At 41.2% G+C, this 19364-nt stretch overlaps 1 protein-coding gene across 1 annotated transcript in view; it reads right to left on the bottom strand.

Moving 5' to 3' along the window:
- Positions 1–19364, bottom strand: part of PCID2 (PCI domain containing 2) — a 91556-nt gene that overhangs the window by 46237 nt on the left and 25955 nt on the right. The window contains exons 4-7 of the mRNA XM_085622294.1: positions 15450–15523; positions 8542–8607; positions 4621–4662; positions 2697–2751 (exon numbers count right to left, since the gene is read on the bottom strand). Of these exons, the coding sequence (XP_085478420.1) occupies positions 2697–2751; positions 4621–4662; positions 8542–8607; positions 15450–15523 (237 nt within the window). The remainder of the gene's footprint in view (positions 1–2696; positions 2752–4620; positions 4663–8541; positions 8608–15449; positions 15524–19364) is intronic.

The raw sequence follows: 19364 nt of genomic DNA, 5'->3' as shown, positions 1-19364 counted from the left end.
CACATACATCCAAAATAGTCTTTAAAGCTTTGGAATGCATGGGACATCTGTATTTGTGGTCACGCATGGCAACAACATAGGACCATCAGACAAGGTGAGCCTGATCAAAGGTGCAACATCAAATGCTAGGTGGGTGTGCACATTAAAGTGCAGCAGCAATGATATTGAATTAATGAGTGAATGAATGAGACGGTTTTATATAGCGCTCAATACCCGAAGGTGTCTTAGCACTGAGGAGATCAAAACCAGGATCTAAACAAGGATGGCCATCACCTTTAGCATAGGTCAGTTACCTATTGTAAAAATAGCCAGGTCTTCAGCTGTCTCCTAAATTGCTGCAAGATCGGTTGGGAGCATAGTGCAACGGGTAGGGAATTCCATAACTTACCATCACAGAACTGAATCATTCTTCCACCCCATTTTGCTTTGCTGATTCTTGGGACCACGACCATTCGTGCGGAGCTTGATCTGAGGTGTCTGCTGGGAGTGTACCAAGAGAACTGATCCTGAAAGAAGGACGGACTGGCTCTATAAAGAGCCTTGTGTATTATACACAGTGCCTTAAAAGAGATCCTCTTCTCCACCGGCAACCAGTGATGGTCATGCATTAAGTGAGAAATGGGTTTAAAATTGGGGACCTTCAATAGAGTTCTTGCTGCATCATTTTGTAGGGACTGAAGTTTCTTTATCACGTATTTAGTGGCACCCAAGTAAAGGGCATTGCAGTAGTCTAACTTTGAGAAGATGAGGGCCATCGTCACCATTTTCGGAAGCTCAAACGGGATGAACAGAAGATTTTTCTTGAGAACCCTCAGCATATGAAAACTTGCGGAGGTTACAGTGTTTATTGGGCAGATAAACATAATTTGATGTCAAAAATAACACCCAGGTTTTTTGCTTTTGCACTGGCTTTGGTAGTGTACCCAGCTCCAAAGGCCACCAGGATGCGTCCCAGAAGGAGATGTCTTTATTAACTCATCCACTATACTAGAGCTGCACACAAATATCACATTCATCTGCCTAATTTCTAGCAGACCTTATTTCTACTGTCATTATTGGGTAAAGCACCACCATCAGTCGGGTGTGTTTTCATAGAATATATTTTGACAGAGGGGTACGTGCAATTTTTGCCTCAATTCTTGACATGTGCCTATACACTACCTACCGTCTCCAGTGATGGATCGCCTCACTGCCACTCGTTTTTGCACGTCAGTTATAATCATCCGATCAACTGGTGACAGTGTTTCACCAAGTAGCACAAGAAGGTACAGGATCCAAAAAGACGTTGATCTATCAGAAAGGAATAACCTACTACATATCAAGCATTCAAGAGAGAAAGTGAAATTCTTATTCTTAGTTTAGATCATTGATAGTCACCAGGAGCAAACTTTTTATATTGTGCCAAGGATGGTGGCTGTCATAATAGAGTTTAGTATCTAACAGAATAAAAGGTTGATGCTGGCCCCAATAAACATGACCTCTGGCATTAGCAGCCAAAGGAATAAGGATGTCTGGTTAAACTTCTTCAGCTGAACAATGAACTATTCGAATTTTGGGCATGGTTGGGAATTTGACCACTCACTGAATTTGAAGCAAATAAAATTCATTTTAATATGCTCTGCAGGAAAGTGCATGGCACTACAGAGCACCACCTTGACTTCGGTAAGACTGGGGTACAATACAAACGGATAAGGTGTGCAACAGAAATGATAGTAACACAACATAAGGACTCTGTCAACAACAGCACAGCTCGTGTTAATCTTTTTAGGTCTGCAAAACTTTCAGTATCAGCAGGATTATAGACCTTTCACCAAGTCTACAGCTCTAAAGTTTTGGATACTACTCACAAATATATATTTATATACACACACACACACCATATATACATACATATTCCCCGTAATGGGTACTAAAAATTGTTATTAATGAAAAAGTCATGCCTGCTCAAAGTTATGAAAATTAGGCAAAAAGGCCCAACTACTATAGGAGTCATAAATGTTGTCACAAATTCGCTGCAGCATTTACTAACCCCAAAAGTTTATAGGGAACACTGCACATATTCTCACGTGAGAGCAAATAAATTTAGCTTGGTTTTTGTAAATGGTAAATATTTGAAGAAACACATTTGTGAAGCCACAGCAATGCAATTTAATGAGTTAATTTCCTTGTGGAGGATAGTGCTCGGTGAATGCTCTTTTTTAGGATGCAAGGAATCAGCACCCGATTGATCCAACAAATAGTTGAAAAAGGCAATCTAATGGGAAGTTGAAGGCAGAGGTAGTTGGTATGCCCGGAGCAGGTCCACCAGAGTCAACATTTTAAAGATAAAGTCCTCTCTATGTATTGTCTACTAAAAACACAGACTTCATCTTTTGACTGGGGAGCAATGACTCTAGGTAGCACTACAACAGAATGTTTATAAAAATATTTCCTGACTTTGGTGAAAATCGAAATGAAATATGTAAATTTAGGCTGGTGGAAGCATGTGTGATTCCAAGAAACAGAAATAGCTTGAATTTCACGGTACTTCTTGTTCCACTGATGGAAAAAATGAAGCTTGTCTTAAAATAGTTACTCTTGGGTAAAGGGAGGGAAAAGATTTTTGGAGTTTTACACAGTGGTTTCCTTGGGATTTGGCATCCCCACCAAATTCTGTTTAAAAACACAAGTAAAGCATTACACTGTCACTTACTTACACTATTTGCAAATATTCGAAGGTCCAGTGTGACAGCATACAAAATTGGCAAAGCCCTGTGAAGTAAAAAAAAAACATACATTTATTCTGACTGCGTAAGAGTCCATGCAGGTTTATAAATGTTTACTTGAACATAGTTGAGTACTGACAAACCCGATAAAGGTGCCTCTGTATTCTTCCTTAACATGTTTGTAGAATCCATGACGGAAGTCCTCAACTTCCAGCTTATTATGCATGACTGGTTCAAAACTGGAAACTCTTAATGTTTCCCTTAGATATCTGCAACATGGGCTCATTCATTTTGGAAAACTAGTTTTTGTTTTATTTCTATGGTTTAGACTGGGAGAGGATACAGCACACAGATGTTTTTCTAATTACAATGGCTTATAACAATAATAATATTTGTGTTAACTTCATTTCTATGCCACACACTGGGTGTTCTATTATTTGCTTAGGTGCTTATTATGCGCATGAGTTGTTCATACTGGGTACAATCATCTATGGCTCTGGAGAGGTCTTCATTAGGCTATATGCTAGTCCTTAGCTTCAGCTTGATGGGCATTGGTCACTCAAAATTTAAGTTTTAGATTCTTGGGCGACTGCCAGAAATGGTCCTACAATTACTGCACAGGGTCCACTGCCGCACTTCAACCTTCTATAGTTCTGCTCTATGGTGATAAGGGAGTGCCACACTTGCTCTAGATCAAAGTCTCTGGCTCATAGATTTTGAGCAGAGGTTGGTGAAAACTGTTTTCTACATACTTTTATATTACAAAAAAAACCCTGCTCTCAAAGAGGAGGGGTTATAAGGCTTAAAGGTTAGATTGCAACACAAAAACGGGCAGGCATTCTTTGTTTTTCAGATGCTTTGATTCTCTTGCATGTTTCTGGGGCCTCAGAATATGACTGTTCTGGTCTCCTGGAGGCCGCAACTGCGCAAGCTGAGCACCTGTGTATAACTAACCAAGAAGATCACTGCTGCCTAAGACAAGTGCCAATGCACAGACCAGCGTCACTGATTTAATCACACGAACCTTGTCTCAAAGCGGTCGCCACAGCCACTCATAGAGGAAAGGTATTGTCATCATAGGGGCGGGGCATAAACAGTGCTCACCGCAGTGCTAAAACTGTAACAATAACGGGCAAGCAAATGTAGGACTTAGCCTACACATGTGACAAGAGAGAAGCACATGCAGACTAGTCTGCCATGAATGCTTGGGGCTTTTGCCAAAGCAGTTAAAGACACTGTAATGAGTTGCATATCTGACTAGTGAGAGTATTTGATGTTATTTGCATCTGTGCTTATTGATGCCTAAGCCTTTAGTGTGTTGGGGACTGTACTCATAGAATCAATACCCTACAGGGTAGAAGTTATAATTTATAGGGGTATGGGGCAACGCTACAGTCATGAAGGCAATGGAGGAGTCATGACTGCTCTGTTAGAGGAAAAAGGTAGCCCAGTAAAGGACAGAGCCTGGGACTCCTGTGTTTGAGTCTCTGTTGCAATACAGTAACACAGTTATGCTCGATGTATTGCTCTGGCAATGGTGGCTAAATGCTGTTGCAAGAGAAGAGGTTGCATATACTATAGACAGTGTATATGGACACTTCAATGTTTAATCACCTCATTAGCCTTTATTTCCAATCCAGTTTAAGGGTCTTTACATCAAATGAAGGTAGAATTACTCTAACCCTATGGTCATTTTCTTGTATGCTGTACTTCTAAGGTTTTGGCGATTTGGCCGTATGAGTTTTATATTCAAATGGTGTTAGCTCCATGCTAATTTAGAATATCCACGACTTTTACTTATAACAGATGATAGAATAAGTGGGTGACTTAAACAGAAACAAAACAATATTTGAAAAATGTTATGCAAATAGAATAAAGAGGCTAACCTCATCTTCATGAAGAAATGTTGACTTACCAATTCTCCTCTTTGTGCGCTTGAAATGCTTTGAGGAAAGATGTATTTTGCTAAGGAAAATATTTCATGAAACATTACATCACTACAGCCTGACAATCTGTATAACCACAAATCATTATTCATTAAAAATGATTGCATTTAAAGCCAACATTTCAGGTTGCGTATCAATAGTGACATGTTTTGCTAACAAGCTTCAATATTATTGCAAATATTTAACATGCCTACTAACTGCATGAAGTTTGACTTTCATACTGTACAATAACATTCATCAAGTGAAGCTAGGACAAAGTAGGCTCTTTTTACTACTGTGATTCTAGGCATGTGTGTATCCTTATATAATAGGCCACTGTGGGTTCTCTCTCAGGAGTAAAGGCTAAGTTCCTAGTCTATTCACACGATTTGTAAAGCACATGGCTACCCAACATCGGGCTTCCCTACGCTAACAGTCATAGTTCGAGTAAGGGAATAAGAATGGTTAAAGGAATACGTACGTTTTCAGTTTCTTTTAGAAATACACAAAGTTGTCCTCCAGTCCCAGGCTAATTAGCAGGGAATTCCAGAGTTCAGGTGCAAGGTATGTGAAGACGTGACCTCCACTTTTGCCTCTCTTGATTCTGGGAACCTCGATTGGTCAAGAATGTTAGACCTGAGAGCTCTATTGTTCCGGTGGGAGGTGATGAAGAACATGTGGGCTCACTTTGTGTTTTGCTCCATATGTCGTATAGAGTATCTTGAATTGTATTCTGCATCTTACGGGCACCAAGTGGAAAGTTTTAAGCACTGACCGTGCTAACTGGATTTTCAGGATACCTAAGTGTATTCGTGCTGCAGTGTTCTGAATAATTTCAAGTTTTTGGACAACCAAAACTGGGTTGCCCAGGTAAAGAGAGTTGTCATAGTCGAGGCAAGAAAGAATCAGTCCTTGAATCACAATTCTATGTGGTTCTATCGGGAACCACTTGAGTGTCTTTCTTAGGGCTCTTAGAAGGCCAAAGCACCAGCCAGTCACCTTTTCTACTTGGGACTGTTTAAGGACCGATTATATATATCTGTCAAGGGAGAGAACATCACTTCTCCCCCTTTCAATAGGATATTTGTGGGGGAAGGGCCAAGTGGTGAGACTGGCTTGACTGACCTTGCCACACAAATGACTTCCTATTTTGCACCAATTGAGGAAACGCAGAGAGTTCAGCTTTGATGTTATTAGTTGTGGGCCAACCATGAATCCTGTAATTTTGGTCTGTCGAGCCCAGTAGATCATCACAGATGATCCTCGCTTTTCCAAAGAAAGTGATTTGCAAGTAATTCACATCGCTCTATAGATGGAAGAGAACCAACTTTTGGTAAAGCAGGTTTTAGAAGGATGTTTACAATATTATAGATTTATTTTGAAGAAATTGAGAATTGCTTAATCCTCTCTGCCAGGTCATTCACTCGGGCTCTTCTGATGGCATGCAGATATTTTTTTAAGGACACTTTGTAAACCTGTTTACACGTGTCATCATAATTGGCTCTCCACTTTCTTTCACATTCTTTTTTTTAGTTGTCTTAGTTCCTGAGAGAACCAATGGATTTTATCACCACCATTGCATTTTCTTGCTAGTTTTTAGTGGGATAATTTTGTCAAGGGCATTAGTGATCCAATTTTTAAATCCCACATAGGCTGTAGAGACCTCTTTTTCCTCTGTTAGGCTCGGAATCGACTCACACAAGGCTCGCTTCCAACTGGCAGTATCCAGTTTGCACCATTGTAGAGATGTATTGGAGATCGTAATTTTGGGTGTAGGTGCCCCTACTTTCGATATGGAAAAAAACAAAGTAGTGGTCAGTCCATCCAACTGGCAGAGGGGGGGGTTCTACAACCATGTTAAGTATGTTTGTGAAAATTGGGTCCAAGCTATGACCCTTGTTATGCGTTAGGGAGCTAACCATCTGAGATAAATGGAGCTTTGACAGGGCCTGCACAAAACTAGCAGCCTGAGTACTTGCCAAGTCCTCAACATGGATATTTAAGTTGCCCAGTTGTGTACATTTCGTTGCCTGGAGACTGTGGGCTGCCAGTACATCTGGGATGTTATGTGCAAACTCTTCAGCTGATCCTGGTGGGTGGTAGACCAGCAGTCCTGAGAATGTATATGTATGGGAGAGTTGACAGAGTATGACAGGCATTCACTGCCTGGAATTGAGACTGGAGAGAACTTGCAGTCTAAAATCTTTTTCACAATGACGGTAGATTGCAGTTTCTGAATACACTACAATTAAGAATTTGGTTGACTGAAGCAAAACTATATTATTGGATACATTTAAGATGTCTATTGACTATGTGAAGATAGACTTTCATGCTATACAAGGATACTCATTACGTTAGCATAAGGACACCGTCAACTTGTTTTTACAGTGATTCTAGACAAACATGTATGTGTATGTAGAAGGCCACTGTGGGCTCCTTCTCAGGAGTAATGGTTATATCCAAGACAGTGTCTACACACTGCAGTGTCTGAATAGACAACAATTAAAAAAACATTTAGACAGAAGCAAAACTGTAGGTCTTAAAGGCTGTTTGAAGGTCTTCAGTTCAACATACTAGGTAGTCAATGTCCAGACCAGTCATTTGCACAAGCAGTTAGAGATGTGTTTTTTAATGAGTCTTGTGCGATGCAGGCCACTTCAGTTGTCATTCTTATGCAGTAATTGTGACAAAAAAGTAATTGTTAACAATATTTTAAATAGTCCAAAAGTTTCAGGCATCTGGAGTGTGGTTTCATGCACCAGCATTGGGCCTTTTACCAAGAGCATCACATCTAACTACTTTACCTATCCATTATAATGGAAGAGTCCTAAACCAAGTGTTTTGTACAGTCATTAGTTAAGGATCACGGTGGAGGACCATCTAATCATCAATCATTCTGTTTGTCTATGAATTAAAATAAGTTTCCTATAGAAAAAGTATTAGTCAACTATTAGATAAATTCCCACACACACCCAGAATAAAGAAAAGTATTTAAACAGCACTGCATTTACTTACACAGAAGTGCAGCACATTAAAATTCACTGGTCTACAAGACGATTAGATCAATAAAAGCATACCGAGGTGCTGAATTCCACCAGTGTTCGATTTATTTTTGTGGCGGTACCATGCAGTGACTGAATGAAAGATGGATCAGGAAACAGAGCATGTACATAGTGCCTCAAAAGGCCTACCCAACAAATGTTTTCAGTGGCTAGAGGTGAGCAGACTTCTTGCTCAAAGGCAGAGCTTTCACCTTGGAGCACAACCCTGTCTGTTATGCTGTGCGAAAGGAAAATGCTTGGCATCAGAGAGGCAGTAACAGAAACCGGGACAATCACTGTGTGGCCTAAGAATAAATAAGATAGAAAACCACACACTTATTGGCCATGTTCTATTCCTCCTGCCCCCAAGTTGCCTCAGGAGTGTTAGCCTCTGGAGAGACTATTGGCCAACTAACCAAAAAGAGGTCTTTAGTAGACAGTTATTCAACCAATATCACAATTTTCCAAAGCAGTCAGTCTTCAATCTCATGGAATGGAATGGCAAATTGCTAAACAGGAGTATGAGATCTAAGCATACTCATTGCATACCTTCCACTACACTGCTTTGTTTAGGGCGAGTTGAAGATTGGAATCCTCCTACTGAATTTCTAAAGCAAGACAATCTCACATTCAATCAGTTTAATAACAAAAACTGAAATAAATGCAGTTCTAAATCTTTGCAATACAATGCCCGAAATCACCACGGTAGAGATTTTACTATTTGAGGTTTGTCCAGCTGAAGTCAAACTTGAAATGCAATTAAGCACCTTCTGATACGAATGGTGTTCAACTTTGTAAATAAAAAGAAAAATACCAAAACAAATAAAATATAGTATTTTGTTTCACGACAAACACTGAAGAAAAGGATATTGGACTACTACTGTCTGGAATTTGTATGCCTCTATAAAATCATGGTTTGCAACAGCATATGTACACCTGAAAAAGAAAGTGGTGGAGATATCAATACAATAATAACATTTCTGGATAAAACAAATCATATTGTCATACTGTGAATTGCAGCCGTACATTACAGGTCTAAAAATTAAACATCAGCATGATCTCGAAAAACACTTCAATATAAACACTGTATAAGTTACACACCAATATGCATCAAACCAGGTATACAGTTGGTAATGATCATTTAGGATGAATATGGGACTTTTAAGACAACTGAGATAGTTCACAACACCAATGATAAAGCCAGTGCAACTTGCATGCTTGATGGAAAAGATGAGAAAAAGAAATTGGGGGGCTGGAAACCTCTTTACCCCTTCAGATGTTGAGTCACTAACTAAATTATCTCTGGTAAGAAGGATGGAAGTTTTTCCAAAGTGGATCAAAAGAGTAGCAAGAATAAGCTCAATGTTTCCCTAAATTCATAGCTTATGTTTCTTCAAGGAAATGCCTTTGGGTGAGAATATATCACTCCATTTCTACAGACCTAAAAATAAATCTTCCCTATCCCAGATGTGCATCTGATCCGAGCCTCCAGAATATGCCTTAAATCCTAACACTTCACTAAAGTCTTCAAGTATTTCAGTCATGACTTATGAATGACCAAAGTTTAAAGTATTTTTCAAAAGGTAGTGTGCAATAAAAAGGGAGAAATAATCCCCTCAGTATCATAATTCAACTAAATAGGATGCTTCATACTACCGACTGATAGGATCCTCAAACTGAGACTGGAAACTTTACTTGCACCAGTGGTATCTGTGAATCTATACATCTCACACATACACTTACTCCATTGCTATGCCTTAAGTGCTTTCTTTTTCTGTCGCTTAATTAAAGGAAACAATCTGTGCCCCAGCAAACCCATGGGATGGCTTTGATTATATGAAAAAGGAGGAGCCAAGCAAATTATGAAAAATATAATAAGCAAGTACTAACACGGGACAAACACGTAAGCAAAAATAGAGCACTTAAAGTACATATTTACAAAAAAGCAGAATGGCGACCGAGCACATACTCTAGAATCCAGATTATAAAGCTTACAAACTAGGTGCCGAATAATCAAGGTAGATTTGCAGGAGTTGTAGATCAGGACACTAGCAAGCCACAGTTGCTACTTTTGCTCTAGTGGAATAGACACTGACTGCCATAACCTCCGATGCAGGGCAAGGCTATTTCTTTAATGTCATTAAAAGATTGACTAAACGAAAAAAAGATTCAGTACATGATGGACACTAAAAGGGTGGGATGTTGGGAGCACTGCAGTGCCAGTGAAAACGCTCATGATATTTCAAAGCCTGAAAATTCGTGGCTGGCTCTAAACAGGTGAGAAGCACAGCTTTAACTTTGGAGACCAGAGATGGTTTCCTTTAACTTTTTGACCACTGCAACTTGTGAGTGTCAATCCATACTCTGGAGTGCCATTACTAATGATGCCTTTAGTGGGTGCATAGGGAAGTGCATCACCTACCAGTTTCTTGGCACAGCAGAATATTTTATGGGTACTTGTGAATTAGTGACGCAACTATTTGGACAATTATGGGTTAGGATTCCTTATGAAAGATGGACATGTACTTGTGAACTTTATTCTTTGAGGCCTTGGGAGACACAATTGTAGCAATAGAAACAGCAAGAATGGGATTGTAGATCGGTCACACAACATACACGAGGAAGCAAGATTTTTCTGAGGAAACTGACAACCCTTTGTCTGCAGTAAGACGCTGTTAATAAAAGTGTTTGTTAGACCTGGCATCCATGGCGTGATTTCCCCTCTCCTTTTGTACTTCTGCCTCCTGTATTTTTGGCTGTATACTGGACTTCCTGTTTGCTAGTTTTTGAACACTGGGCACTTTACCACTGCTGATCAGTGCTTAAGTGCAAATGCTCCCTGAGTAAATTGTGATTATGTTTGGTAATCCATGATTAGCATGTTTGATTTATCGGTAAGAACCTTGTAAAAAGCATGTGTGCGCCCAGGGCCTGTAAATCAAATGCTACTAGTGGGCCTGCAGATCGACTATGCCACCCACATGAGCAGCCCTGCAAACCTGGCTCAGGCCTGCTGCCACTGCAATGTCTGCAAGTACAGTTTTAAACTGCCATGTCGACCTGGCAAGTGCACCCACCTGCCAGGATCAAACCATCCCTTTCTCTACATGAAAGGCACCCCAAGGTAGGCCCAAGGTATGCCCAAGGCAGCCCAGTGACAGGGTGTAGTGTATGTGAAAGGTAGGACATGTACTGGTATGATTTACATTTCCTGATAGGGAAATACTGCCAATTTCGTTTTTTCACTACTGCAAGGACTGTCTCTCCCATAGGTTATCACTTGAACTGCCTTGTAACCTCACAAGTGTAATTTTTTTCAATTAGGTAGAGATAGAGCTTTGGAGTTTGGGTTCTCTGAACTCTGGATTTAAAAATTGAGCTTTCTGTGAAGGTGGTTTTTAAATTGTGTGTTTAAAAATGCCACTTTTAGGATGGGGGCATTTTCTTGCTTTATCATCCTGTGCCTCTGCCTGCCTTTGGAATCCATGTTTAGTTTAGACTAACAGTTCACTGTTTGTTCACTCACTCTAGACTGTCACACAAAAGGAGCAGAGGTGTGCCCTGCATATCCTGATTGCCCATCACCAGGCTGATGGGCCTTTCTGAGATAGTGGTGGGAGGAGTTGTCACGGACACCTGAATAGGACTATCCCTGTCCTCACACAATGCTGTCTCCAACCCCTATAATGTGTCTGGAGCTAGGACAGGGAAAGGCAGGATCTGAGCACTACAAAGACTATACCCTGAAGTATGAATACTTCAAAGGCCAAAAGGGGTATAAGTATTGGACCTGGAACCCCACATTTTTAGTACACTCCGGACAGAGGACTCTGCCAAGAAGAAGAGCTCAAAAGCTGTCAGGAGGAGTACTGCCCCTTTGTTGTGTTGCTTTGCTGGGTCGGCCTGCAGTTGCAGCTTCTGTCTGTAAGCAGTGAAAAAAGTGGACTGTGCTTTCTTGAATCCTGCTTTCCAAAGTTCTCCAAGGACTTGTGTGTGCCTGCTTCCTGTTGGAAGTCAAAGACTTCATCTGCTGGAAGTTCTGACCCGCCAAATGATGCAAACTCCTGTTCTGGGCCTTTGGAATTGGTTTTGCTGTTTCAAGAGCAGATAATCCACGCATCGCACTTTAGCACCGGTTTTCCCGCCACAAGTTCGCTGTGCGGTTGAAAAACCAACGCATCACCGCACAGCGGCCGAAGAAACAACGCAGGGCTTGTTCACTGCTGGAAGAACCGCTGCAGCCTAAGTCCAGAGCACCATCTCTGATGCCCGAGACCCCCGCTCCGACTCCGACTCAGGCCCTGCCGTGCGGCTGAAGGAATCAACGCATCACCTGCCTATGGCTGAAACAATCGACGCATCAACTGTATCGCTGGATCGACCTCAGTACGTCCGGATATTCCACGCTTCGTGCCTGGGTGCTAAGTTTCCAGCGCATCGCAGAAAGGAACCACTTTCAGAATTCGAAACAATGCTTCTCCTTGCTGAAAGGAATCAATGTAATACTTCTCCTGGGTGCAGGAGAACAGATGCCTAAATTCCCTTAGGACTCAAGAATCAATGCATCGCTTGAGTTTTCTAATGCCTCTCTCCTTTGTGGCGGTTATTCGACTTGGATTTTTACGCATCAAAGGTACTTTGTGCTAAAATCAACGCATCCATAGAGTTATTGGGTCTGCGAAGGGTTTTGAATGTGCAGGAAGAATGGCGCTCAAGCTGGTTAACGGTGGAGTATGAGGAAAATAAGCGGTTACGGTGCTACCAGGTCAAGGGGAAACCCAGATAACCCCTGTGAACATGTGGGTGTGAACCAACACAGAAAATTGAAACCAAGTCCTGGGCACACGTTCAAAGCAGTGGTTCAAAGTGTCAATGCACAAATTACAGTACTTAATATGAAAGAATTAACAAAGGCCGACACCAGTAGATTCTTGTAGTTGGCAATATTTATACAAGTCTTGTAGTATTTTAGAACACGAGCACCAGCCGACACGCGTTTCGTCACCTGGGTGGTAACCCGTGACTGGACCGGTTAGAATACCAACCCGGCCGAGGTCGGTGATTAATAAATGAAGGTGGAGTAGCCACGAGGGTAGTGAGTAGGGGAGGAAGGGTAGCTCCTTGGCCCCATCATTTGTGAATTCAGGAGGTTGGTCCTGGGATCCATCTTGCTCTCCGCATTCGGAGAGCAAGACGGATCCCAGGACCTACCTCCTGCTTCGTTCAGGACCCTTTGAACACAGACGCACCCGCCCGTTGTTCTTTCCTTGGATTCACAAATGATGGGGCCAAGGATCTACCCTTGCTACTCTACAGGCAGCCCCGAAGAGTCACGGGTTAACACCCAGGTGACGAAAAACGTGTCGACTGGTGCTCTTATTCTCAAATACTACAAGACTTGTATAAATATTACCAACTACAAGAATCTACTGGTGTCAACCTTTGTTACTTCTTTCATATTAAGTACTGTAATTTGTGCATTGACACTTTGAACCACTGCTTTAAACGTGTGCCCAGGACTTGGTTTCAGCATCCATAGAGTTGTTTGGACAGAATTGCTTAAACCTTTAAAAAGTGATATTTCTACTTCTGTATGTTGGATTTTTGTCATTTTGGTCTTGTTTGGTTTAGATAAAAATTGGTATTTTTCTAAACTGGTCTGGTATCCATTTGTAGTGTTTTCACTGTGTTACTGGATACTCTATGAGCAAATGCTTTACACGTTGTCTTTGAGATAGGCCTGACTGTTCGTGCCAAGCTACCAAAGAGGGTGAGCAGGGGTTATCTTGGGTGTGTAACTCCCCTATGCTTACTGGAAGGAAGGGTCCTTACTTGGACAGGGTGCATACCACTGCCAACTATAGACCCCCATATCTTACAGTTCTTGTAGGTTATCAACTACATATGACCCCTTTGGTCACTCACCACCTCTAGATCTGAAGAGACAATAGAAGATCTTCAGACTTTGATGAAACAATCATTCATACATTGCTTTGACTCCTCAATGACAGGAAACAGAACAGAGGTCGATACCGGAACAGAAAGTGACAAAAATTCCCTTAAACACTCATAATTCAGTTACAAACTTTGATAACATAACTAAATAACCTAATGAAGGTTCTTCTGTGCAAGCAAAACATAAGGGTATAGCAAAATGATGTCATGATTTTATAGTTAAACAAACAAACAAGGTTATGTCTACAAAGGCTCAAAGTGGGAGACCAAAGGAAGCTACATTTCTGCTCTTCTCTGTGATGCTCTGGTTTTTCAAAGGAGCAGGTTAAAATATTTACAACTACTAACTGACCTTGCAGCACATGGAAATATAAACTGCAGAGTGCCTGCCGATAGCAATTTTCCTTTCGGAGTCAAGACAGGAATTGTAAGAGGATTCTTAACTGGATAAGTGGAAAGGGGTTTTAAACAATTTATCTAAAGCATATCCGAATATGGTTGTTAGTCTCCTTCTCATTCTACTCCAATTTTCTCAAAAGCCAAAGGTAACATCTATTTACTGAATAAGATGGCATTCTCAAAATAATTCATCACCAAGCTGAATTTTCTCAGTCCCTTCTTAAGAGAGTTAAGAGGTCTTTGTGCTTCTCTAGAGGCCAGCACATGAACAAAACTCAGTAGTGTTCACTAAGGCTTTCACGCTTTTCAGCGTAGCACTGAGTAAGGTTCTCGAGCAGCTAGAGACAGTTGAGTTTTGGATGTGTGTTTAAAGGCATTGACATGGGGCATCTTAACAGTCAGACACATGCACACACAGTCGGCCCCTACAGCCTCAGGAATATGTCCCAGTGGATACATGACTTTGCATCTGCGAGAGTATCCTCTGTGCAGGTGGTAATGTGGAGTGAAAAAAACACTATTGCAGAGCATAGCAGTCCATGCTTTGGGCCATACTTGTCCCATCTCTGTTTTGCTGTCTGTGCAATGATTTCAGTTAGTACAAATTGTCACTAGCTCTGCACAAATACGTTTTTGTCCTGTAGTGATAATGGCTTTTGGGTCTACTAATTTTTTACTGTATTAAACTTTCTATATACACAGGTCGGATACCGGTTTATTTAGAGGCAATTGCTTTTATCCAATTGAAGCTGGTGTTTTAAATTTTTGTATCATGATAACAGAAGTTGATAAGGTGCATTCTATAAAGAAAAGACCACTATTGCTAAAGGATGCAGCTAGTGCCCAATCAACCATCTTCATTAATTTGGCAGAGGCTTTTCTGACTTCAAAGCAATACATTACCACGGAGGCTTCAGCAGCTTCAGTCTAGAATATGTCACAAATTGTGTCTGTGGTAAATAAGTTAGAAGTACCAAACAATAAATCTGGCAATCCAAGCAAGACAGACAGAGGCCATAGAAAATCCGCAATTTGTGTGGAAAAGAAGACACTCTCCCCAGCCTTTAAAGAAAATGGCATCAGGCCCACTATCTGTTTTTCTCTTAGCCAAAGGTGATCATTGGTGCTTAAGACCATAGTTTTCAGGTTACACAGCAGCTCTTGCCCTGGGCAGGCAGATGACCACCAGTTTTAGGGTTTAGGTCTAGAATTCATAAAGACTGGAATGTGAAAGTGATGACAAAAAATAATTAAATCTAATTTGAGGCAGAGAGAAATATGTATCATCAGTCAGTGATCCACACAAAAACAATGGTTCTTTTTTAAAGCTCAAAATAAAAAAAAACTCAGTTTTAAAGTTAGTCAATAATGCCTCAAAATGCATCATAATCCAGAATGTTGCTGAACTTGATTTGTTTCCTTACCTTAGGTGAGCTGCAAATATTTCGTCAAAAGGGACTTCCAAAAGTTGCTGACATTTATACTCTGGATTTGAAAGCTAGAATACAAAGCAGAAGTGAGCGTGAGAACTCACTTGCATACAGCCCAAAGCAGACAAGCATTGTCAATCCAATAAGTCTGGCCTATGAATGAAAGTGGCTTTTGTGTTACTGATGGATGTAGACACTCAATAGGTGAGCATACACGCACACTGTCACTTATTTTTGCACTCATACATTGATTCATCAATCCACAGACTCATATTTCCATTCACTCTCAAAAACAATCGCAATAAAACACACACAAACTCAACAAAATGTGCACGATAAATCAAAAGAATAGAAGTAGAAAAAGGAAAACATGTTGCCTTTTAAACAAAGTGGGCATATGTTTGCAATAACAAAATAAAACATAGCAGTGGGTGTTCATCCTGGAAAGGTATTGTAAATTGTCTATCATTGTTTCAAAGTTTAAGTATAACCACCATATTTAGAACCAATCAATGTGTTGGCCATCTTGGAATTGTAAAATAATGTTACACTATGCACAACAGCATTCCATAATGATCTCCTGGTTTAGAGGAAGTGGCCACATAGAGTCCAGCAATCTGCAGAGGGAATGAGCGGCAATCAACCTGTTAGCACTGCCCGCGAGCTGTAGTATCCTCTTAGGTAACATTCAAATAAAAAAAGGAGAAGAAAAGAAATAAAAGAGGAACTATAAAAAGGAATTTTTCCCTCTGAACTGATAAGGTCTCTACACTTTGCCGGTAGCTTGACACTATATAGCACTTAGGCTTACAGAAGTTCGCAGAAGCTGGCAATCATTAGGCATACATTTATACAATTACAAATATATACACATTTACAGTTGGCAGAACAATAGACAGCCCCTATCAATAGGGCCTAACAAGAATAATCACAGTGCGATTGTATTCCTACTTCTTCCTCTCCTGTGCACCATGCCCCTTCCATTCTAACAGACACTGAAAAGGGAAGCACAGCCACAGATATTACTCTGGGAACAAGCCCCTCCATTCATTTTCCCAGTGCTATTATTTCTATTGCTTTTGGAGCCACAACTGAAAATGACAAGTTCCACAGCCAATGGCCAGGCAACGAAAAGAAAGATGATTTAAGTGTGTGCCAAATCCAAGCATTCACCCTCAACACCAAATAGCTCTAGCAGGGATTGTGTTGGCTGTGACGAAGTCAGCCTCAAAGATGTAATGGGAGCTTTGTGTGTAAAAGTCCTCGATAGTATGGAAGTTAAACTAAAGCCATTCTATGAGCAGCTGAGTGCAATTGAAGCAAAACTATGTGAACTAAACTTGGTCTTAAAAGGGTAGCCTCCAAACCTGCTCTCACTTGTTCCTCATGGCCCTGTGGAAACGATTTGCCCAACTCAGAAATAAGGTCCCCCAATAGTTACATACTAGCGCCCACTTCCCATACTCATACATGCATGACATCTTGATGGTTTGAAGGGTGGGATGGGTTGGACTCTTGGCAAAAAGTTATTTGGGCAATTGTGCGATTTTTATTTTCAGGTCTCCTGCCATTACGCGGATTTTACTGGTCAATCGCTATTCCCTTAGTAAACCCTGTTCTGACATATCTCTTCTACAATTGTTTTTTTTACCGCCATCTGCAGCCAGGGTCTGAGCCCCGGACTCATTCATCTCGATCATTGATCAAATGCAGCAATAGAGTTAACCATAACCCTGCCCCTTCGACCCTTAATGAGAAGGACTGACTGCATGCAGAACATTGTTTTATAGCTACCTTGTCCCTTTCTGTCCATGGAGCTTCTATTCTAGTACTGTAACGTGTAAGGCCAGCTCAGTCTAACCCTCTCACCCATCTTTCTAGACCTCGAGCATCGGCACTTCCTGATTATGCTCTAGAATCCATAGCGGATAGTGCACAACTACAAGCTGTTTTAGCCCAGCCATCTTTTGAGGACAACGCCCAACCTATGATTATTGTACAGCAGCAACTGTTGCTACCCAGAAATTGTACCTCCTCTGTTAGTCTAGTGCCCAATTCCACAGCTGTTGTTAGTTGGAACATTGCTGGGATGAAGCACAAGCTAGACAAACTTGCATGAGGACTATTCATTGACAACCATGCGATCTGTCTCTTCCAGGAAACATGGGTGACTGTGAATGTACACAGAAGCGGTTTCAAGAGTTTTTGTATCCCTCCACCAGGATGACCAAATATCCTTCTCTAAGGCCAGTTCTCTTTTGTAAATCAACATATATAATTGGAGTTTTGGCAATTGGCAAGAATAATTTTTGCTCCACCTGTTATGAGATCTGTGTCTGACACTCAGAGTCCTGTTACGTCATCGTGGCAGGTGACTTTAATCGCACATATGAACCCAAAGGTATAACTCAGGACTTGTGATATGAGGAGGACTCAGTGCGGGGAATGCCTGAACTAACTTCTCTAGTGAAGAGAAACCTTACAAGGGCTGCTCTCCAAGTGGTGCACCTTACCCTAGCCCAAGACCTGTGAGCATGCAATGGTTGCTCTCCTTCTGATGCTATATGTAAGCTTTATGGATATCATCCAAGATGTTAAACTATGGAGACTGACTGAAGATATGACCGTGTCTGAGAGGGACGAGATCGACCATAATCCTCTAGTATTAACTATTAAGGAGTTTGTCTCCACATTTTACCCTCTTTCAGCCGCAGGATCAACAATTAGAGGTCACAAACAATCAAAGGAATAGGAGGTGGGAGGCGATGCGTTCCTCTCCCATGATTCTTTCAGATATGTACTCAGTTGTTTCGCACATGGAGTTTATATCAGACAACTGGGGGAACTAAATGATTGTTGCTGAGCACTGTTGACGGGCTTAAAGATTTTTTTCTCAAAGAGTTCACAAGGGTCTCTGTAAGGGATCCCACTAACGGGTGGTTTACAAAGCGTTGTAGAGAAGCTAAGAGAAATCTCCTTCAAGCAAAAATGAAAGAAGCTGGCCAGGAGATAAGGGCTTGTAGGGCACAATAACGGCTCGAAATAAGGCAAGCGAGTATAATCAATGGTATGACCTTTTAAACACCTTCTCTAATAATGACCTAAAGAAATTTTGGCAATTAGTAAGTGTAAGTGGTGGGTTTTTAGGGAAGCCAGCTGAGACGTCTATTTTGCCCTGTTAGTAGGTTGCCCGTTTTGAGAATCTTTACTCCTGCCCACATGAAACAAATGTTTCATCCCCCAGTAAAGAGGCAGCTCTCCACTCCCTTACCTTTTACTTAGCCGAGACTGCTTACGTGGTAGCATCACTGAAGTGAGGGTGTTGTGTGTAGATTTAGATTCCGTATATAGGTTTCCCCGATTTATGACCATATATAGGTACAATTCATATTGCCCTTATTTAGGCATAGGAGATCCAGCCCTTATTTAGGCATTTTCCATGCTAACCAAATACAGGCATGGTTTCCTACATCCGTCAATCCACGTCACAACGAGTTCTTGGAAAACCAGACTCTTAAGCCTTTTGGAATTTCCCTTGCTTGGATATTGATTTCTCCAAGAACTCATTTATTATGCATGAACATCTATTCCTTAGGGGTTAATTCATGACACTCCGATGCCAGACTTTTACGTCAATACAGGCATCCCTAAACACCTTCAAGGTATAAATATACCTGCACTTGCCCTGGCAAACCACGGTTCCGGTACGGTCCAGTTCGACTGCCTACTTGCGGTTCGCCACAGCAAGGTCGGAAGGAGATCGAGTTCCAGCCTGATCCACTGACCAGACGCGGTCATCCTCCTCGCAGAGAATCCAGCTCCAGTGTTTCTGACTCCCCTTGCGGGGTGTTAGATATCGAGTCCTGGAAAGAGATTCACATATTCTATGGTATGGAGCAGACTAGAACT

The sequence above is a fragment of the Triturus cristatus genome, chromosome 8 (genome assembly GCF_964204655.1).
Source record: "Triturus cristatus chromosome 8, aTriCri1.1, whole genome shotgun sequence".
Taxonomy (NCBI): Eukaryota; Metazoa; Chordata; class Amphibia; order Caudata; family Salamandridae; genus Triturus; species Triturus cristatus.
Note: the sequence above shows the minus strand (reverse complement) of the source record. Positions and strands in the feature narration are given on the sequence as shown.